Source organism: Protobothrops mucrosquamatus, unplaced genomic scaffold (genome assembly GCF_001527695.2).
Source record: "Protobothrops mucrosquamatus isolate PMUCROS unplaced genomic scaffold, P.Mucros_1.0 scaffold336, whole genome shotgun sequence".
NCBI lineage: Eukaryota > Metazoa > Chordata > Lepidosauria > Squamata > Viperidae > Protobothrops > Protobothrops mucrosquamatus.
The window spans coordinates 384,408-407,812 of NW_015386674.1; the positions used below are offsets into that span (position 1 = coordinate 384,408).

Below are 23,405 nucleotides of genomic sequence, written 5' to 3' on the forward strand. Positions count from 1 at the left end.
TTGTACAAAATTCTAGGATTGGCTCCGGACTGGAGCAATCTCTAAATGTCTGTTAGCAGAGCTGAATTGAATTATTTGATTTATTGGAACTTCAGCAAAGCTACTATTTTATTTTGACTTACTGTGATTCTGCAGACCTGATCATAGTCCATTTTTCCTTTGGCAGGAACATTTGCTTCATCCCTCCTTCCATATACTGGGCTCTTTCCCCAAACACAAGTTTGCCTGTGTGTATTGTTGTTTACTTCTCTCTTTCTTCCCAACTGCTGCATGGCCACAGTTATTAAGAAAAGCATCTGATTGCAAATTGCTAGATGTATGAATTATTGCATCTTTCCAATTCAGGGACTTACAAGTGCATCAAAGAAAAACTTTGGGAGATTTTGCTTACGTTTTTCATACTCCACTGTCTCTCCTGCAGGTATAGATTGCTATCATAGCAACTAAATGAATGCTTTTTGTAAACTACTAGATAAACATTAATGTACAGGTAGTCCCCGACATGCAACCAAAATTGAGCCCAAAATTTTTGTTGCTAAGTGAGACATTTATTAAGTGAATTTTGCCCCATTTTATGACCTTTCTTGCCACAGTTCTTAAGTAAATCACTGCCATTGTTGTTATGTGAATCCTGCTTCCTCATTGACTTTGCTTGTCAGAAGGTCTCAAAAGGTGATCACATGACCCCGGGACACTGCAATGGTCATAAATGTGAGTCAGTTGCATCTGAATTTTGATCACATTACCACGGGGATGCTACATCGACCGTAAGTGCGAAAAATGGTCATAAGTAACTTTTTTCAGTGCTGTTGTAACTTTGAACGGTCACTAAATGAACTGTTGTAATTCAAGGACTACTGTACTAAAAAAAGGGGAAGAAACAGCATGGTAGTTCAGGTGACAGGAAACAGATTATGCAATATGTGTTCCACCCTCCTATTGATCATATATATAGTGAAGACATCAAGGAACTGATTTTAAAATGCTTTATGTGGCCGGGAGAAAACAGTGGTGAGAAAAGTTCCTGTGTTATGCAATTATAGGCATGACTACTCATTCAGCGACTATTCAAAGTTACTATGGTGCTGAAGAAGTGGGACTTATGACTAGTCTAGGGATAGGAAACCTTGGCTCTTTTACGACTCATGGACTTCAACTCCCAGAATTCCTGCTGGCTCAGGAATTCTGGGAGTTGTAGTCCACGAGTCGTAAAAGAGCCAAGGTTGCCTACCCCTGGACTAGTCCTTGAAATTCCAGCCATCCCAGTCAGTGGTGGGATTCAGCCGGTTTGCACCACTTCGGCAAAACCGGTAGCTAATTTTTTTGTTGCCCAGGCCCAAAATGGACTTCCGGAAGCGGCATTTATTTGTTTGTTTGTTTGTTTGTTTGTTTGTTTGTTTATTTATTTATTTATTTATTTATTTATTTATTTAATTTATATACCGCCCTATCTCCCTTACGGGACTCAGGGCGGTGAACAGGCGATACTAAAAACCACAATAATAAATAAATAGTTTCTGTGCTAAAATCAAATTAAATAACAGGCCTGTTCTAAAAACACCCCATACAAAACCCCCACTAAAACATAATCAAACTACGCCAGGCTGGCCGCACGGAATAGATGGTCCTTCAGGGCTCGGCGAAAAAGGCGCAGGTCCGCAATTGTACGTAGGTCGGGGGGTAGGTCATTCCAGAGGGCAGGAGCTGCCACAGAGAAGGCTCTCCCCCTGGGGGTCGCCAGCCGGCATTGTCTGGCCGACGACACTCTAAGGAGGCCCTCTCTGTGGGAGCGGACTGGTCAAAGGGAGGTGTTTGGTAGGAGGCGGTCTTGCAAATACCTAGGTCCATTGCCATGGAGCGCTTTAAAAGTTGTTACTAACACCTTGAAGCGCACCCGGAAGGCCACCGGCAGCCAGTGCAGCTCGCGCAGGAGAGGTGTTACATGGGAGCATCTAGAGGCCNGCCACGGCCGTCACATGATCGTCTAAAGACAGCCGAGCATCCAGGAGGACGCCCAGGTTGCGGGCCCTCTCCGCGGGGGCTAATGACTCACCCCCGATAGCCAGAGATGGAACCAACTGGCTATGATGTGACGCCGGAAACCACAGCCACTCGGTCTTGGACGGGTTGAGACGAAGCCTGTTCCTCCCCATCCAGACTCTCTGGCATCCACACAGAGAACTGGTTGTTCACATATTTGAATCCCACCAGTGATCCCAGTACCCTCTTCCAGTCATGTGATCATGATCAGGGTGCTTGGCAACTGGATTGCACTTATGACTGTTGCAGTATCCCATAGTAATTGGATTGTCATTTGCGAGCTTCCCTGCCAGCTTCCCACAAGAAAAGTCAGTGGGAAAGCCATAGGAGGTTGCAAATCACTCCCAATGCGGTTTTGCACTGCCACTCTGCAGACCTGCCTGTGGCACCCGCCTGCCCACCTGCTTACCTGAGACTCTTACCTCTTCCTACATTACTATCAGGTGAGGTCCTTGCTAAACCAGTCGTGCAGTCCCGGGATTACAGTGGCAAGTGGGAGTGCTGGGACTGCTGAGGGGAGGCGATGTTGTCAGGTGACATCACCCTTTAAGGATGCATTGCTCAGTGACAGAAATTCCAGTCCCAATTACCATCGTAATTGAGCATTACTTGTGTCAATGCTTGACAGAATCCACTCTTAAATCTTATTTAATTTGTATTAAACTTGTGGGAGGCCTCACACACTGCAACAAGTCATAATGTGGCTTGCTTACGTACTACTGGCTTAGCATGTAGGATGAAAATAGCCACTTTGGTTATAAATCATAGTTTATACTCATTACATCAAATTATGTTTACTAGTAATAAATGATGCTAAAATATTATATAATAAGACCGGCGTGCTCCTCCTGGCTTATAAATTCTGGCCGTGCTAGAGTACTGGCTAGACCTCTCTTCCTCAGTTGGGTGCTTTCTAGATATTTTGGACAGGTAGGAATTCTGGAGCTTGCAGTCTGTTCGGATTGGGGAAGGTTGGTTACCGGCTCTAACTCCATCCTTAACATTGTTTTTCATACAATGTCAGCCTTTGAGCCCAACAGCCTTGAGCTCTGCTTATGTAAGCTTTTCTGCCCACTGTTCTGCAACAAACATTACTTGGATTCAGTGCCAGAACTTTCTGTTTCACAATACGATGCTATAATCTGTCATTACCAGCTCCACTTGAATCTTTTTGTGATTTGTACATTGGCTCAAAACGAGGCAACATCACAAAAGATCAACAATATATATTTGTTTGTAGTTATATGACAGAGGATATGTGGAAATGTCTATGGGTGTGTATGTTTTTAAGGAGTGCTAATGCTGAATACAAAATATTCAGAAGAGTAGAAAGCAGAGACAGGTGATTGAACTAAAAGAACCTTTGATAAGATCAAATTCTCATGCCTAGTAATGTGTCCATGTCAGTAACTTACATTGTTTCGGAATCTTAGATAAAGCTGAAAAAATTAAGATTTTATGTTCATAGCAAAATATGTACAGAATATTAATCTGATGGTATAATTTGATTTATTTTCTGAATGAATGTTGTCAGTTTTTATTCTTCAGTTGAAATGTTTATATGCACAAATGCGGTTCATATACCCTGACCCTTATTGTAATTGTTTCTTGCTCTGTATGTTATATTGAACCTTGCATTCCATCCTGTATTTGGGTTCTTATCTATTATATTTTAGGTACTTGGACAGAATAATGGGAGAATAATTATGTTTTTTCAACCATGCATAAAGATACCCACCTTTATCCTTTTGCTTTAAAAGTATAAACTTAGTATTATTAAGTCTGCTGACAGTTAAGGATGGCTGAACTCAGGAGGGAAATGATGAGGCAAGAGATTGATGAAGTCTTCATCAAGATCTTCCATCAGGGTTACAGACTTGAGACTACCCACCTGCTCTGCAGAATTACACTGTTGCAGAGAGAATGAATGAGTGAATGAATGAATGAATGAATAGGGTTTGAGCTTGTTTGCATTTGGGATTACCTGACTCCAGTGGATTCAGCCACTGAATGTACCTGACCCTGTGAGATCACAGCGGCTCAGAATTGCTTTCAGCCCTCATATTGAAATGCCCAGACATACCATTCTATCAGCATATATCAAATCAGTATATAAAATGTACACTGTATACAGCTGTCATTCCAAATCTACTTTTTTTTTTACACCATGCCTCTAATATGTTCTAGGAATGTTATCGAGCATGTTTCAAGTTCTAAAGTTTTCTCAAGATCATAGTCTAGTGCACATTTTGTACAGCACAGGCATATCTATGGTAGCAAATATATATATTTATAAGCAATTGATTGTAAACCTTCAGGAAGAATGTTTAAAAAAAAACAGGATTACAATGATCCTTCCTCAAGCAGTGACCTTAGATTGGTGGCAGAGGGGCATTCTAGAATGAAGACCAAATGACTCTCTGGAATGCATGGAAATGGCAACTGAGATTTATATCTTTTACCCCTTTTTACTTTCCTTCAGATGCAAATCTTCTGAACCTGTACTTTAAAAACAGTATCTCTAGATCAGTGATGGCGAACCTTTTAAAGACCGAGTGCCCAAAAACTGGCCCTGCCCACGCTCCACCCCCGCCCTGCCCCCCAGCCCCCGCCCCACCTGCCCACAGGACCACTCACCGCCTCCAGGGCCCGCTGCAGATCGCCCTGGCAGCCCAGCAGCGCTATGGCGGCCACACCTTCTGCCCGCGCCCTGCAGCATCAACTGTGCACAATGGGGTGTGAGGGCAGAGTCTTGTCTACACTGCCTGGCTGCCATGTCCTTGGCTGCGCTGCTCTGTGTGGGCCACGCTCGGAGGTGACTCTCCTTCAGGGGGGCTGCTGGAGAGGAGGGGGTCGCGGGGGGAAGCAAGGCTGGGGCAATGGCACGTGTGCCCACAGAGAGGGCTCTGAGTGCCGCCTCTGGCACCCGTGCCATAGGTTCGCCACCACTGCTCTAGATAATGTTAAACAGTGATGATTCTATAGGTTAACAGAGGACTTATAATTGAATGACCAAGGAAGCCCAGCATCATACAAGAGGGATTTGGTGCAATAACTGTTACATATTTACATATGATACATTCTAATATGTGTTCTAAAGTTTTTCCAATCACTTTAGGATGACTTCCATTTTATCCTACAGTGAATGTCTGTAGGAGCTTGAGCTGAATTAGTTTTCCCACAGCAGTGCAATTGATTTCACAGCTAATCCCAGCTAATCCCAGTCTAATATAATTAGTTCAGCACAAACAGGGATCCTGAAGGTGTCTTTACTTTAAGGGCCAGAGAAACAGTTCCACCCTTTGGCAATTTTGGAGTTCAAGAAACCTACCCATATTATTCTACAAGGTTTTTCACTTGTACTATTTACAGGCAGTCCTCGATTTACAACAGTTCGCTTAGTGACCATTCAAAGTTACAGCGGCACTGAAAAAAGTAACTTATGACCATTTTTCATACTTATGACCGGTGCAGCATCCCCAGGGTCACATGATTTACATTCGGATGCTTGACAACTGACTCACATTTATGACGGTTGAAGTGTCCCGGGGTCATATGATCCCCTTTTGCAACTTTCTGACAAGCAAAGTCAACAGGGAAGCCAGATTCACTTAACAACCGTGTTACTAATTTAAAAACTGCAGTGATTCACTTAACAAATGCAGCAAAACCCCTCCATAAAATGGGGCAAAACCCACTTAACAAATTTCTAACTTAGCAATATAAATTTTGGGCTCAGTTGTGGTCATAAGCTGAGGACTACCTGTATTAAAAAAAAGTTCCCCTCAGTATGCGTATCTAAAGCATTATTTATAGTTACGCTATTTACAGTTTAACGAAAGCTTCCATATACTCATCACATTGCATGAGAACATTTGGAAGAGGCAGCTGCAGGATTAGGAGGACATGTATGGACCATGGAAGCCAAAAACTTTCTCACACAAAAACACACACACCCCAACTTTGTTTTGGAGCTGCTGCTGTAGCGTGCAGCTGCAGTCGTGCTGGACTGGTTTCAGATGCTTGGCTGAGCGGCTGCTAATGAGTTCCGCAGCCTCTGGTTGAGGCAGACTGTTCCAGACATCGGCTGAGCGCCACTTACATAACAGCGAAGCAGCTGCTGCTGCCACCACCACCCCAGGCACCTGTCTGAGCCGAACAACAGACAAGGCAGCCACAACACCCACAGAATGCTGTTTCATAACCGTGTGGCTTGTATGCTAGTGGCCGTTCTGGGAGAAAAAGGCCTAAGCTAGCATTCTGCATGGAAGGGGAACAAGAAATGAAGTGGTAGCCAGACACTTAAACTATCCACGAAGGGAGGGATGTTTTCTTCTTGATAGGAAGCCTGAAAAACAACCCTTAAGACCTGTTCTTGCTCACCAAGCAAAATAAAAAAATAAAAAAAAATAAGCAGAGTTGATTTAACAAATGTTGAGGGAATATAAGCGTTTGCAAAGGAATCAAATTCTAATTAAACAACACCCTTCTCTTCCCTATTATCTGCTTTAAGATTCCCCTCTGTAAGTAGCTACATATCTGAGTGATGTGATCAGCAAAATCCTGGGCAAAGTGGCCACCACGGCCAAGCAGATCTACATGTTATTCCATTTGCTAAAATGGAATTTCCCATTTCCTATCAAGATTGCTGGAAAATATCCTGCTAATTCAATGAAGAGAACTGAAGAAACTTTGACCCCCTTGTTCCCACAGTGTAGGCCTGAATTTGGTTTGTACTTGTGAGAGTTATTTCATCCCGGTGCTCCGGGGATTTTTACTGCCACCTTCTCCTGTAGCCTCTAAGTAAAGGTGACTTCCAAGATCAGCTGATAGAAAAAGATTGTTTGAGAGCAATTAAAGTGCCAAGGAAACCTCTTACTGCTAGTGGCCAAACCAACAAGATAGAAATGCCCAGAGGACTGAGAGGCTCTGCGAGCATCTGCTAAAAAGCATTTGGATCCATTAGACACCAGAGAGTATCTGAATGGGCTCTTTCATCTTAAAAACGTGGGTCACAATGAACTGGACCAGGACGTAATATGACTATGGAAAGGGCTGATACCCTCCATATGCCTTCCATGAAACTGCTCCAAGGGAAATATGAAGTCTAACATGTGTATTCCTATGTGTGACAAACCTTTATGTAAGTCATGAATTCCTCAGTTCTCCTAGCCAACAGTTGGGCAGGATGCTTACACCAGTAAGTTTCCTGCCTTGTCCTTATCGCCCAAGCATTCATACTCCATCATTTCAGAAGCAAAGTCCCTAGTCAAGCTGAAGTATCTTTAAAGATCAATATCATCCCCACCCCCAGCCCCACTTGACCTTTACATTGAGGCTCTGAAACTAAGAAGGGCAAATTTCTGAGAATATTGCCACCTCTGCTCATCCAAGATTTGCCAATGAGTATTATGTCTGCCTATTTGTCCATGAAACGCTCAGAAAATGACCAAAATATATAGCAAATGAGTTTGTTTGGGATCGGCAATTTGACGCCAGGGTTCACTAGAGTGAAAATGAGATTGTCAATGAAATGGTTTCCTTTATTCTGAAATGGACTGTAGGGAGCTCCTTCAACTCTATCCCCATCTAACACAAACAAGACCTAACTGATTTCCCTTGTATTCTTGTAGCTCCAGGACCTTTCCATCATTAACCCATCATGACTTCCTCCCAACTTCCCCACCAATCAAATGGTCAGCTAGCGGACCCTCTATTACAATCAACATCCATCCTATATAATCGGCATCCTCCCTCTGTCACAAAACCAGTCATCCCCAACTTTCTCACTGCAAATGGCCATCCCACTTTGCCTAACTTCCAAAGTCATTGATCACAAATAGCCCTGCAGCTGGAATCTCCTCTGGACTTCCTAAACTCACTGAGTCAGCAACATTGGTGACCTCTAACATCACTGGAGCCCCTCAATTTAACCTATGACAGGAGAGGGTGTACCATATCAGACCACTAAAGCTGGCTTTTTACCTCAGCTGAGTATAAAAAGGAATAGGTTGAAAAAAGGAACGGGTTGAGCTACTGCCAAGCTGATATGCAGGACTGATCAAGATATACCAGAAACATTTATTTGAAGTTACTAATGGTCAATGAGATGCCATAAATTATTATATCTCAAGCTTCACATGCCATCCCCAACAAAAAGTAAATGGTCCAAAAAACATGACAAATAACAGATTATTTTACCAGAACCTCTTTTATCTACTAATAGATTAGATGAAGCTCAAATCACATTATAGGCCACAATACTGCAGGGTTATGGATACTTTCAAAGGGTTCACAAATTTTCAATGGGTTCACAAACTTTTACCACTGTATTCTGCCATTAATTGGGGGAATATAGAACCCTGAACTACCAAAAACAAGCACAAGTACGGCACACTAAATCTCTTCAGTGGAACTCCTGGCAAGCTACCATCTATGACTTCCATCTATAAGGTTCATGTAGGTATTTCAGGCTATAGAACTGGGCATTGAATGGAGTTACTCCACATCCAGCAATGTGCATAGCATTTAACATTAGACTTATTCAAACTTTAGATACCATTTTAAGAGGCTCAGCCTCTAAAGTTATACTTTTTCATATACCTGTACACTGTTTAGTATTTATATTGGCAAAAATATGTAAACCGTGTTCTGGAAAGTAAGATTGTGGGAACCTATATCCAGTAATTCCAAAATATCTGTATGTGGATGAAAAAAATAAATGAACTAAAAGTCTGGCTTGCCTTAGCCCAAGCCAGACTTTTCGCTCCTTGGAATGAAAACTATCAACTTCAATTTGACAAAGTCTTGAGAGGTCTTTCATTCACCATCTACTTAATTCTTCTAAGTAGGAATGCCAGGGAGAGAATTTCGGAACTTCAAAGCTTTGGTCCACCCCCAAAGAAAACCTCTGAATTTTGGTCCACGAAAAAGCAATTATTTCCTCCCATCAGAAAAATGTTTATATACAACAAATTGCAGTTGACACACTTCTGGCAATTCTTTTCACAGCTGCATTAACTCTAAAAAAACATTTCTGATGCAGATTTGAGCACAAACATTGCTCAAGATTCATGGTTTTTCATAATAACATTATAAAACTGTTAAAGGAGAGAGAAAAGAAAGATTTATTAGGAAGGCTTTCAAAGTTACAGTAGTTTTACCTATCTTTATCTATTAACTGAGGTTAGTAATGTTATTCTACAGATATCTTCTCTGTAAGTACTACTTATCCGTCCATTTGTTGTACCATGTTTTATACAATTTAAAGCCTGCAACTTAAAAATAAAGGTATCCCCCCCTTGTTTCTGCCACAGAAAAATTCCCCCCCAGTGAGAAAATTCAGACTTTGCCACACGCATTTTCACATTAATTCACCCATTCTTCTTAAAAAAGCCAGAAAAAGATTCCACAATTCCTTGCTTTCTAAAGGTGAAGCCTATTATGAAAGAAAATACAATATACTTAAAGATCTGTTCTATGGTTCGTAATGTTTTTAGAAAATCAGTGTACTTTGGTGGCAAATGCACATGTTCCTTTGTCTACAAATGAATGAAAGCTTGCAAAAAAAATCTATTTTATTTTACAAAGGAAATTTCCATATGATTCAGAGTTGCAAAGTACAGCTGGTCCTTGACTTTTGACTGCAATTGAGCCCAGAATTTATGTTGCTAAGTTAGAGATTTGTTAAGTAGGTTTTGCCCCATTTTATGACTTTTCTTGCCACATTTGTTAAGTATATCACTTAACACTAAATTAAATTAGTAACACGGTTAAGTGAATCTACTTTGCCCATTGACTTTGTCAGAAAGTCATAAAACATGATCACATGACCCAGGGACATTGCAACTGTCATAAATATGAACCAGTTATCAAGCATCCAAATGCAAATCATGTGACCATGGGGATGCTGCAATGGATATAAACATGAAAAATGGTCGTAAGTCATTTTTTTCAGTGCCGCAATTTTGAATGGTCACTAAACAGACTGTTGTTAAGTCGAGGACTACCTGTAGTGGCAACTCATGCTTAACTCAGTCATCAAGACCATATCCCAAATCTCCAAGTGAAGGGACGTGCCCAATTAAATCCATGAACTACTAATACCTAGCCTCTCCCACTCCCCCACCTGTTTTACATTGTACCCAGTGAAAGATTCCAAAGTGATGTGGTAATTTCCCTTCTAATTTTCATAGAATTAAATTATTCCATAGCTACAATATCAGAACACTTCTGAACTCTGGAAAAGCTCAATTATAACTTGTAGCAATAAGTCCAGCTCTACCATGAACTGCTTTGTTCCAATTTACTCTCTCTTTCCTTTTATATTCAAGCACACAAACACATATGAACTTCATAAACAGTGCATACATTGACATTTTAATACCAAGAGTTTTCTTTGAGTGAAGGAACTGAGGACTAGAAAATGACCTGTTCATATACCCAAATATTTTAAAGACCTATAATTTGTTAAACTCCAAACCTCTATTCCCTTCCCCATTTTTAACCCATTTTCCACACTTATGATTTACAGCGTCGGAACGCCAGTAAGAAAGATAAAACAACCTCATCATCAATATTTTTGTAACCTTAAGGAAACAAATAATTTAAGCTCAGTGGTTTTATACTCCCCTAAAGTAAGCATCCCCTTGTCAAATAACTTCCATGTTTTGCCTCCAGTTCTTCTCACAATACCCAATAAAAATCAATCTGACAGTTTGAGTGACAAGAAGCACTGAAATTATTTCTCTTACAATTTATTTACATACTTCCCATTAGCACTGATGACCCTGATGTTGTAAATGGACTGACAGCTTCTGTATCATCATCATCATCATAGTACCTGACTGGCACCTCAGTCAGAATGACATTAATCCCAGGAGACATGAACCAAAAAGAAACCAAGTGACAGAGAAATAAACAAAAAAGTGACACACATTTAACTTAGGTAGTTGGTCCAGGAAGGGAATGGATTCAACATTGTAGTTTCTTTTGAGGTGTCCCAAGGAGTTACATAATCAGTGTATTAGAACAGAAGTTACGTGAGAGTGCCAATTCTGCTTCTAGCTTCACTACAAAACTGTCAGTCGTATGATTTCAACAGATGAGAAGTCAATGGAAAAGATGGAATTCCATCACGAAAAGAATAGGGAAGAGCAGGCATGGAATGGTAGAGGGGGCAATTAGGGGGAGTCTGTCCATAGGGGTTCATTTTGCACTGGGTGGTTTATAGGGCTCCAGTAGAAGACTTGAAAAGGTATTGACTTTATCAGCTCCTCGCACTTCATGGGGTAAAAGTGGCAACTTTACAATATGAAAGTCTTCATAAAGGTCCTCCATCTGGATAAAAGAAAAAAATGGAACAGTCAAACAATACTAAGAACCTAGAAATCAGGATTAAGAATTACAGCATTTTCTATTTCAATTTATCCCGTTAGATTAGAAAGTTTTACTATGTTGTTTCTTTATAATCCTTTATATCCTTTATAATCTTAATTCAATAGTAGGTTTAAATTCTAAATATAATTTGCATTTCAATACATTGCATGTTAAATTTGAGCTTTGCTACAATTTTTATAGCAGATTATTTTTTTTATGCAAGTTATTCTGTGGAAGTAAAGTTTTTAGCCTAGTGCAATTCCACTCATACAACTAATTCAACTAGATGATTCTTTGTATTATTACTATCTGTTCGCAACAGCTGCTATTTATTTTGTTGATTAGGCCTTCATACACACTGAGTTCTTCCCAGAACCTAGGATGTCATAATTATTGGTGTAATATATATGTGGATCCAAACAGTGTGGCCTTTTGGAATTGACTGATGGAAATTTTGCCAATGTGCAACTTTCCTAACTGCTGTCCAATATGTTTTGGTATGTCATCCACTGGGCCATACCACTATGGCTACCACAGCCATTTTATGCCATAATCTTTCAACTTCAATTTATAGATATTGATACTTTGTGATTTTCTCCAATTCTTTGTGCTGTATTCTACTATCCTCAGGCACTGTCAAATCAATTATTATTAGGTCAGCCAGAGGTTTAGATGATTATTGTACCTTTCAGAGTAAAACTGGGCTTTAAATGCTGGGTTCAAGGAAATTCTATCTGAAGTCAGTCATCCTCAGAGCAAGATTTAGTGAAATAAAAGTCATACAAAGGGGGGGATGAAATTATGAGAGAAAATATTAAATTAGAGAAACACTTGAAGGGAAAGTGGTCTGGGATTAAAAAAGAGATAGAAAACATTCCTTGAAAACTGTGAAGAAATTAAAGAATAAAAAGGAAAAATTACAGAATGATGATGGTAAGTTTAGGAAAAAAAGACAGAAGGTTGAGGAAAAAAGAATAGAAACAGGCAAACAGTTTGACAAATATAGGCAACTGGACTCTTATTTAAATATGACAAAAACCTACCATCCAAATTAGTTATTTTATATATTTATATTATATATATTTTATATTATCTAAAATATTTATAATCATAAGGGCTTACAGAAAAGAAAAATCTGCATATTCCACAGGAATATAAAAACAAGACAAGGGCTTTGACATCCTAAAGAACAGCATATCCAGAAAAAACAGCTGAAACATTTTCTGCCCTCTTCAGTCACCTGTAATCAGTCAAATTTTAAGTGCTAATAATAAGTAATGGACAACTGGATTTTATATACATTCAGAAAGGCTAAACATTCACTGTGAAACAAATGCTGAGAATGTTCTAAAGCATGATACTTAAGCCTTGAAGGCTGAGATAGAATTGCTAACTTCTGGCTATTCAATCATTCCTAATATAAAGCAAACTCCTATTATACAGATCAGGCCTGCACAACCTGTAGAGGGGAAAGGGCTGCACTGACAAATTTAAAATCACTGCAGGCTGCAGAAATACCTGGAGTGCTGATTCCACAGCTGGCCAAGTAGCAGCAGCAGCAGCAGCATTGGAACTGGTGCTGGCCTAGAAAAACTTGCCAAGCACTTGAGGTGCTTGGCAGTGTCCTTTGGCGCAGGAGCAGCAAATTTATTATCACATAAGGCTGCCTGGAAGACTATGCAAGCCTGATATATATTAATATGTTCCCAGCTTATCAGGGAATTTGCAGTGCTTCTAATCATACCTGGTCAAGGTATTTAGACTGGATTTTATGCCGAGCCTCACACATCTTGCAAGGCTTGTCAGGGTCAGGAAAGACCAATTGATTGACTATGATATTGTGGGTATCAATTTTGCATTTGGCCAACTCCTGGATAAGCCGTTCTGTTTCATACAGTGATAGGAATTCCGCAATGCAAACACAGATGAAAGTGGTTTGTTCCTGTAACACAGACAAGATATAATTACTTCAGTGATATGGAAAGAAGTGCATGGTATAGTTTTGTTTCACTCGCTCTTCCCAGAACCCAATGTAAATGCTGCCTCTTTCTCCATTCCCTCTCATGTCTTATGTCATGTTTTAGAAAACAAGAGTTAATGCCAGAAATCAAATCTGGAGAACAGAAACAGAACAGAAAAAACTTCTCCTAAGCACTCTTACGTTTTATTGAACTTTTAATAAACATAGGAAAAACTAATGCAAACTAAAAGAAAAAAGAAAAGTTCAGAAGGTGCAGAAGAAAAACAAAATTACAAATAAAAAACTCTTCCCCCCATAGCCTAATTGTCATCTTTTCAGTACTGGTTCAGCAAAAAGTCCATTAGGAGTAGTGAAAAATATTGAACAAGCAATTTATCCCTCAGCAAATGGTCTAACTTTATAGTTCTTGTTTTTGCTCTTCACAATCTAACGTTTGAGTCATTCCAGTGGCATCGTAGGATTTGATTTTTCATCAATCTCTGACATTCGAGTTTTCAAATCTTTCACCAGCTTTATTCAACTTTATAAATCTAGCAACCTAGAACTAAGGAGAAACTTCCTGACAGTTAGAACAATTAACAAGTGGAACAACCTGCCTCCAGAAGCGGTGAATGTGCCAACACTGGAAGTTTTTAAGAAGAGACTGGACAGCCATTTGTCTGAAATGGTATAGGGTTTCCTGCCTGAGCAGGGGGTTGGACTAGATGACCTGCAAGGTCCTTTTCATCATCATCATCATCATCATCACTACTACTATTATTATTACTATTATTATTATTACTATTATTATTCCCATAAAGAGACATTATCTAGACCCTTTTCTTCATTTGTCTTCTTCATGTTGGTTATCTCAATGTTGTCTTCTTCTATGCCTTCAAACTCTATAATGTCTATTTTTTTATCATCTTCTAAAAATTTATCCACTGACATCTGTATACTTTTTGAGATATTAGCTATTAATACTTCAAAAGATTATAGCTTGTTTGGCCATTTTAACTCTTTTCTGCCTGATCCTTTAGTTCCCTCTAGTGTCCATTTGCAACCTTAAAGTCTCAGTTCCTAACATGGGTTTAGTTGTGTGTTTCAGTCATTTTCTACTAGCATGTTAATTATATACTTGTTTTTCAAATCTTACAGCAAAATTAATCAACACGTCAAATATCTTTAGTGTCTGTTTAAAACTTTCATAAATCAAAATATTTTTTTTTGCTTTTTGCCAATTGTACATTATTTTAAATTCTTAAGTCTAATTTAAAAAAAAAAATCAAAAGAAGGTAAATCTCACCAGGTGTCAAATTAAGCTCGCCGTTTTGAAGGTCTCTAATAACCATAAATTGAACATTTCCAAATTTGACTAGAATTATCAATTTTTCTCCAAAAGGAGGAGAAATATTCACAAGTTTTATTCCTTCCAACATATTTTGTCTTTAATGCAAGAAGACCTCCAAGGTCCCTTCCAACTCTTGATATTCTGCATTCTGTATTTAACCTAGTGAAACATTTGTAAGTAAAAATGGTTCTGGTTTAAATAATGGTTATTCTTTGAGAATCTAGATGCAGGAAAATTCATCTACCTTCCATCACTACCACTAAAATGAATATGTTTCTGCAATTTCCAGGAAGAAGTGAATCTTTTTAAGATCTGCTTATGCCTAGAGAATACATTTTCACTATTCCCTCTCCTTTTGCCATATACTTACTGGATCTTTGAACTGTTCACTGACAGAGCGGATGACAGGAAGTGTTTCTTCCAGTTTGGAAGCCAGCTGGTCAGCATTCATGTCTCCTAGGCCAAGCATGTTGCACATCTAGTGAAGAACAAAAAGTTGCAATGATGGGTAACAGAGGACAAATCATAATTATAGTGTAAGGCAAGTAAAGAGAAACTGAATAGGCTAACCCAGGGCTTTTTAACCAGTGGTACGGGTACCACCTGTGGTACATTGGCACATGGCAGGTGGTACGCGAGCATCCTAGAAAAGTGGTAGTGGGGGAGGGGAATGAGCTGAATGGTGGCAGCACCGCACAAGCCTGAGCGAGAGATGGCTGGAGCTGCAGGGCTGCCAGGGCTCAGTGGAAGCACCAGGATCAGCGCCAGGCTCCAGCTGGAGCTCGTCACTGATCCTGGCACTTTTGCTGAGCCCAGAAGCGCTGATCAGCTGGAATGTTGCGGCATCTCCAGGGTCTTGTGATTTACATTCAGATGCTTGGCAACTGATTCATATTTATGACGGTCACAGTGTCCCAGGGTCATGTGAAATGACTAAAACCTGCTGCAACCACCCAGCAGATGAGGGGAATATAAACCAAACACCCCCCATCCCACCCCCGCTGCCAATCCTCAACAGAAATGCTCACAACAATGAAAAACTCGGACAGGAGGAAGAGCGCCGCTGGGTGGGCAGCCATCTTGCTTGGCTGTGCCTTGGGGGGCACTTTTTTCAGTGCTATTGTAACTTCGAACAGTCACTAAGTGAACTGTTGTAAGTCGAGGACTATCTGTACTTTATCACTTTTTTCTTTTTTGGTTATCAAGTTTTTGACACCTTGCTAGGTAACTGGTGATACTCGGATATTGCCATATCCTAAAAGTGGTACAATGGGTGAAAAGGTTGAAAAGCCCTGGGCTAACCAACTCAGGGCAGAATGATCAAGCACATCAATATACTTTACTGCTACTGCATCTTGCTGGCTGCCAGCAGAATATTTTGATTTCTACTCCATCATACAAGCAATGTCACATACCAAAGCTGATAATTATATACTGTTCCCTACGACTGTATTGGAAGAATAATACTGGAGTTCAGGCAGGAACAAAGCACGGGTAGAATTCAAGTCGGATAATAGCATAATACTTTTAACAATAAAATCTTATGCTTTTATATTGCTGATGATTCTCCTCCTTTACCTGGGATATGAAGGGACTGATCTGGTTCTTTATTTGCATCAGTCGACCCAGCCCCCGCTCCACTATTGTGGGGAAATTGAGCAGCCGTAATGTGTGTCCTGTGGGCGCTGTGTCGAACACCACCACGGAAAAATTCATTCCTTTCACCAACCTGTTCAGGCCAGAGAGAGAACACTATCAACATCCTTCAAAACAGTATTCCCAGGTTGCTAATTTCTATTGATGTGGCCACCAATTAAAATATATTACAAATCTTTCTCCCACAAATCGAATGAAATCCATAAATATGAATTTTTGTTTTTCATTCCATCAATGGAAATAATCCTTATGTTTTTTTAAGGGCTGCAGCAGAATCTTAGCAATTTGAGTTCTGGTCACTAGACAAACACAAGATACATACAAGAATCAATGCTGTATTTTATAAAGGCTCTTGGGTGTTTTGTAAAATATGGTATTGGTCTCTGTTCATTTTGCAGCATCCAGATGGTCCTGGCTTATTGTCTGCTAGTCCGGCGACTGTTCAAAGTTGTCCCTGAGCTGAAGGAGGGTTCAGGCAGTCCATGACTTACAACTACAATTGGGAACCAACATTTTCATTGCTAACCAGTGGATCGTGCTGGATTTTATCACCTTTTATGCCATGGTTGTTAAATGGATCATGCAGCCATTAAACAAATACAGCTTCCTCCACTGACTTTGCTTGTCGAAAGCCAGCTGGGAAAAAAATCACAGTTGGCTGTCGCATAACCCCAGGACACTCGCTGCAACCTTTGTAAATACACACTGGTTACCACGTGCCTGAATTTTTATCGTATGACTGTGGGGATGCTGTGAGGATGATTTTAAGTGTGAGGATGATTGTCAAGTTGCTTTTTTTTTTTTACGCTGCCTGTGTAACTTCAAAGGGTCACTAAAGGAATGGTTGTAAGTCAAGGACTACCTGTACTTACAATAGGCCCGTGTAGATGTGGCTGTCACAACATCCCTGGGGTTGCTTGACTGCAATTCAGGTGCTTGGCAACTGGGTCATAATTATAATACTGCAGCCACGATTGTTAGTTGCAATCTTCACTGCCAATTTCTGACAAGCAAAATCAACAGGGGGGCTAGACCATAAGACAACTGAGACCATGCAAGATTCACCAAATGACATCAATGGGACTGCTAGAACTGCTGCTGCAAGCTGATGTGGTCATTTGAGGTAACATCTTATGAGCATCGCTCAAGAGTTCCCAATCCCAAAGACTGTCAATAAGCAGGAACTATCTGTACATATGATCAGACCCACAGTTTGCAACACATATGACCTTTCAGTTATAGCAGTGACTTTTTTTTTGCCCTGTATATTCACAGCAGGACATAAGTCTGTAACATAAATGAAATTAGCATCACAAACGAGAACTCCACATCCACATCGGACTACTGCTAAAGAAAACTGTATTACATGTTACATTGCTAAATGCAGGCAAAAAAGTTCAGCCCTTGCTTCCAGAGTGCAGTTTCAAATACATAGCAGGGGAATGATGAGCCCGATACTTCAGTTCACAATTCTCACCTCATCACTTCAGCATAACTCATTGCTTCATCGATACCAGGAAAGGCACTCATGGCCTCTTGCATCATCTTCTTGCCCATACTTAGCATGTTATCTTCCTCAAAAAATTCATCTGGAAGCTCAGCCACACCCAAGCTAGGATCAATCTCCTAATAATAAATTACAGACAGAATATAATTCAACACCAGCATGTAGAAGTTGCATCATTAAGCCACTCAATGTGAATGCTTCGGGTGAAACAACAAAATTTACGATATGAAAATAACCTACAGTTAGTCCTCAACTTTGTTAGGTTTTGCCTCATTTTACGACCTTTCTTGCCACAGTTGTTAAGTGAATCATTGCAACTGTTAAGTTAGTAACATGGTTGTTTAAGTAAATTTGGCTTCTGCATTGACTTTGCTTGTCAGGAGGTCGCAAAATGTGATCACATGACCCCAGAACATTGCAACCATCATAAATACATGCCTCAAGCACTCTCTGGTACAATGAAGAATTCACAGTGGATTCAATTAAAAATGAGCTGCCCAAACTCTGTTGCAGCAAAGCAGCCCCAAGCACAACATTTCCACCACAGCCGATATCAGGTTATTCTGTTGAAATGCTGGTTTTGGTTTTTGCCAATTATGTCCCTTACTATTATGGACAAATAATTATCTTTGCCCTGTTTGTCCAGAGCACAATGTTGCAGAAGTTTTGATCTTTGTCTACAGGTTCTGAAGTAACATTTAGTGTTGCCCCAATGTTCTTTCTAGAAAGCAAAGAGTTTCCTTTTCATACACCTCCCATGAAGAGCTTTTTGTGCAGCTTCTTCCTAATGATACTCACACACTTTTACATATGTAGTGACAAAAACTATCTGTAGGTCATGTGATGAAACTTTGGGGTACTTAGACTTTTCTTTCAGCAACTTGAATTCTGCTCTCAGCCTGAATTTGTAGGCTAGACTGACCTGAACAAGCTGGCAGTTATTTGAAATCTTCTCCACTTGGAAATTATCTTTTTGAACATATGATTGATGTTCTAATCATTTGAATCTGATTCTCATTTTAGGCAGAGGTAGAAATAAATGTAGATGTGCACGTATTTTTTCCATATGATACATTTGCATTTATATTTATTTAAATTACACAAAGGACTATTAAATGTAAATAGTGCATCACGTGTGTTAGATTTCCTTTATCAATATTGTTGAAACAAAGATAAAATATATGCTGAAATATGTTGCAAAAGTCAAAAATTTCAATGGGGTGCCTTGTTTCATATGACTGAATAGGAGTCATGTATCCACTGTTGAGGTTGGAGGTACTTATTCTATTTGAGATCTGTATATGTTTCAGTTTTAATTAATCTTTACTTTTAACATTGATATTTATATTTTAAATGCCTTTTTATTGCTTATTGTACATAGTCTAGAGTAATATTTTGTGATTAATAATTGCAATAAGGTAGTGCATTTTTTTAAGAGAATACCCAAATACTTACAAAACTTTTAGGAGGTAAAGCCTTTTCTAATAAGGAGACAAAGTAACTGGAATAGCATTTCCTTCAAATAATTTCTGAGAGTGTACTATTTAAGATAAAAGAACTAAGGAAAAACAAATTTGGTCCAGATCTTTCTTTCTACACAACATATGCACAATTTTAACATATGAAAACATGTTAGTTATTTATCCTCTCAGCTCACCATGGCAAAAAGATTATCGTAACCCTGTACTTTGGTGGGAACCTTGGAAAATTTCTGGTCAAAGGCATCTGAGATGTTATGAGCAGGATCAGTAGAGATGATGAGGACACTCTCACGTACTTTGGAGAGCTGTACAGCTAAGCTACAACTGGACCACAAAATAAAAGCAAGAAACAGTTAATACACGCACACAAACTAACAAACAGGACAAGCTTCTAAAATTCAGATCTCCCTGTACTGAAGAACTATATGCAGGACTTTAAAGATTTATCTAAACTATTTAGTAAATAGAAACGTAAACTAACAAAGTGATTACTTCATGCTTTTTTTTAATGAAAAAACTAATCTGAAAGAAAAAGATAATATTGTAATAGATATTACGTTTGTGAACTATTTTATTTAGAACTAAAACAGTTGAGATTTTGAACAAGGCAATTTGCAAAAATAGGATTATATATTAGAAATAATCTGAGACATTTTACTATGCATATAAGTTGAGTTTAAGCTTTTTTTCTGCTACAAAAGTTGTGGATGTTTCTATATAATACAGTGCTATAGTTCAGAACATAAATACTGCAATATTTTGTTCTATTTGTATTTGAGATTAATTTTTTTTTTTTTGCTATTCAGGTAGTCCTCAACTTACAAGTGAGCTCAAAATTTGTTGTTAATAGAGATATTTTTTAAGGTTTTTACAACCTTTCTTGCCACAGTTGTTAAGTGAATCACTGCAGTTGGTAAGTTAGTAATCTAGTTGTTACGTAAACTGACTTTGCTTCTCAGAAGGTCACAAAAGATGATCACATGGTCTTGGGACACAGCAACGGTCATAAGTATAAACCAGTTGCAAGCAACTGAATTTTGATCACATGATCATGGGGATGCTGCAAAGGCCGTTAACTGTGAAAACAGTCATAAGTCACATTTTTCAGTGCCACTGTAACTTTGAACAGTCACTAAATAAGTCGAAGGCTACCTGTATATGTTTTCAATACATTTACCCAGGGCTTTTTTTCTGCCGGAACGCGGCGGAACGGCGTTCCGGCACCTTTTTCCGGGCCGGCCGCACCGGAAATAGCCCCTCCCAAACCGGAAATAGCCCCTCCCAAATTTCACTTGCATCTTTTTTCTAAAGGGGCGGGCCTAGGGTTTGATGGGGGCGTGGCCAGGTTTGAGTTCCGCCACCTTTTCGCTGAGAAAAAAAGCCCTGCATTTACCTACAGTTTGCAAGGTCATAATCTTAACAAGACAATTTGAATTTTACCAATCAGAAAGATAAGAAATGAAAAAAACAAGATTTCAGTATAATATTTAAAAGCGTGTCCATACCTCATATGTATGTTAACCTTGTAAAAAGATTTAAAGATTTATTAGTATCCAAGACTAACTCAGTAAACACACAGTTAGGCATTATGGCACACATTAACAGTCTAAAATTATCAGATCAAAATAGATAGTCTTTGACTTGCAACTATAATTGGACCAAAATTTCTGCCACTAAGCAATACAGTCTCAAGCAAGTCATCATGCAACCAGACCTGATTTTATGATCATTTTTACCCCAATCATTAAGCAAATCACATGATCATTAAATAATTCCTACAGATTGCTAATATGGTGGAATCAACAGCTGAAAGGAAGGAAGTCCCTTTTGGGTAGTTAAGAAACATTCCATTTTGAACTCCACAGATCTGAGGAAGCATCTGAGGTGAGACACTAAGATATATTTCTGGCTTTTCCAGGAGAAAGTAGGCAGTCTGGCATGACTCTTACGTACAATTGAGTCAACAATAAAGAAAGCTAAGCCTCAGAGCCATTTTGGTTGTCTGCACCTGACAGCTAGAAAGGTCACAAATCATGATCACATGACAAGACACTGCAACTGTCATAAATGTGAGGCAGTTGCAAAGTGCCCAAATTATAATCACGTGACTGTGGAAATGGTGTGACGCTCATAACTTCAAGGATGGATTACTGTTTCCGAAGACATCGTAATTTTGAATGAACATTAAATCAAGGACTACCTGTATTGTAATTGTGCAACATCTGTTTATTTACCTTTGATGGCATTTTGACTTCAATAATAAGTTATTATCCTATGGACACTTGTTTTATATTGCAAAATAATCTTACGTTAAGTCAAAACAGTGCTTTGGCAAATTCACTGGAAAACTTTCAGTGTTGAAAGAATGCAACTTTAGTCATTTAAGATAAGAACAGTCCTCTTAAACTCACTTCTAAACATCACATATATCTCCTATCACATCCAGATCTCAAGGTAAACTAATTATGAGAAACAGCACATTTAATAATCGACTATGAGCCATACAGTACATAATTTATGTGCAGCATATAACAATTATACATTATTGCTGTAAAGTTAGACTAATTAAAAACCCACATTTAAATCTAACACTACATGCCGACGTTTCTCTCACAAATTCTGTTTTATGATTCCAAGACAACTTGGAACAGAAATATTCCACAATAGCAAATATACCGCAAATTACACAGCTTGTCCCTGAAAGTACAAAAACTTCTGTTGGTAGAGTTCAACAAATGAATGAAGAACAAGGAGAATGCCAGGTCTTAACTTAATTAATCTTGGATTTTTTTTTAAAAAAATGGGCATTTTCTAAGTTACAATTTGAAAACTTTTATATACATGTCAGAAAATATTTTCAACCTGCTCTCAGAAACTTCCAATCAGGAGCCACTAAACATTCAAGGCCATTGAGGAAGGAAACCCAGAGCTTACAGAGACCTAAGTAAGAACAGTTTAAACCTTGACTTTAAAAAGAAATTTCAAATCCCTAATTTTATTTCTGATTTCAAATGCAGCCAATGCTCTTTTGGGAGGAAATGACGCCAACCCTGCTACCCGGGCATATATTATTCTTAAGCCCCTTGTTTCCTTAACCCTCCAGTTTCTTCAGCCGCTCTCTCGCCTACAAGGATTTCACATTTTCATTTACTGCAAGGTCCCCACACCACTCACGGCCGTCCGGCTTCCTCTGCCAGCTAAATACGAGGCAGCCATTTAAAAAGTGGGATTTCTCAGCAGCCCTTTTTTTCCATCTTGACCTTTCAACAACTCACGGAAGGCAGGAGACGACCACCACCCTCCGCGTAAAAGCGAAAAGCGGCGACCGCCATCCTACGCCTCGTGACTCACCTGCAAGTCGTTTTGCCCACACCGCCCTTCCCGCCGACGAAAATCCACTTCAGGCTCCGCTGCTCGATAATGTTGCTCAGCGTCGGCTCAAGTGGCTCCACATCGGGCGCGTCCTCGAATTCGTCCGCTTCGGCCGACAGCCCAGACGCCACCGCTGCCATCTTGGAACGAAGTCACGTGACAAGACGCCAGGCTACACCATTTTAAAGCGAGGCTCTGATTTGAACAACCGGCGCATCAACATTTACGCAGGAGAGAAACGGCGCCCCGCTCCCTCCTGTGGCCTCCTCTTGAACTTAATCCTTAACCCCGTCATCTCTAATCGCTGGCGTCATAAACAGATCTGACGCCAGAACAAACAACACCCCTACCTGAACGGCTGGTATATTCCGATCTAACGTTTTACCAGATTGGTTGCTAGGTTCTTTTCCCGATTGGCCTCAGCTTAGCGGAAGAAGACTCAAATACCTACCTCTTCTTTTCTCCGATTGGCAAAAATCGCTTCGTCTTAATCGGTGATGCAAAAGCCTGTTTTGATTGGTCAGGGGAGCTGTCAATTCTTGGCCATCGGAGCGCCTAAGACCCCAAGTCCGCAAAATTTTCCCTTTGAGGTGCGCGGCCAACCTAACAAACGGAGGCTTTCCCGCCATGCTTTGCGGCAGACTGGCTTCGTAATCGTTT

The 23,405-nt window shown here is 39.7% G+C and overlaps 1 protein-coding gene across 1 annotated transcript; it reads right to left on the reverse strand.

The window, feature by feature from the left end:
* Positions 1 to 10,398: 10,398 nt before the first annotated feature.
* On the reverse strand, positions 10,399 to 23,131 carry GET3 (guided entry of tail-anchored proteins factor 3, ATPase). The gene is made up of 7 exons (XM_015815324.2): positions 22,725 to 23,131; positions 19,550 to 19,697; positions 17,863 to 18,011; positions 16,308 to 16,458; positions 15,100 to 15,207; positions 13,163 to 13,360; positions 10,399 to 11,379 (listed from the first exon to the last, which is right to left on the reverse strand). Exons 1-7 carry the CDS (start codon positions 22,883 to 22,885, stop codon positions 11,248 to 11,250), a joined length of 1,047 nt encoding a protein of 348 aa, XP_015670810.1. The 5' UTR covers positions 22,886 to 23,131; the 3' UTR covers positions 10,399 to 11,247.
* Positions 23,132 to 23,405: the final 274 nt, after the last annotated feature.

Coding starts and splice junctions, on each gene's coding strand:
- GET3 (XM_015815324.2), bottom strand. CDS start 22,885: ATGGCAGCGGTGGCGTCTGGGCTGTCGGCCGAAGCGGACGAATTCGAG. Junction 18,012..19,549: donor ACGATAATCTTTTTGCCATG/GTGAGCTGAGAG, acceptor ATTTATTATTAG/GAGATTGATCCTAGCTTGGG. Junction 11,380..13,162: donor AGTCTAAATACCTTGACCAG/GTATGATTAGAA, acceptor TCTTTTATCCAG/ATGGAGGACCTTTATGAAGA.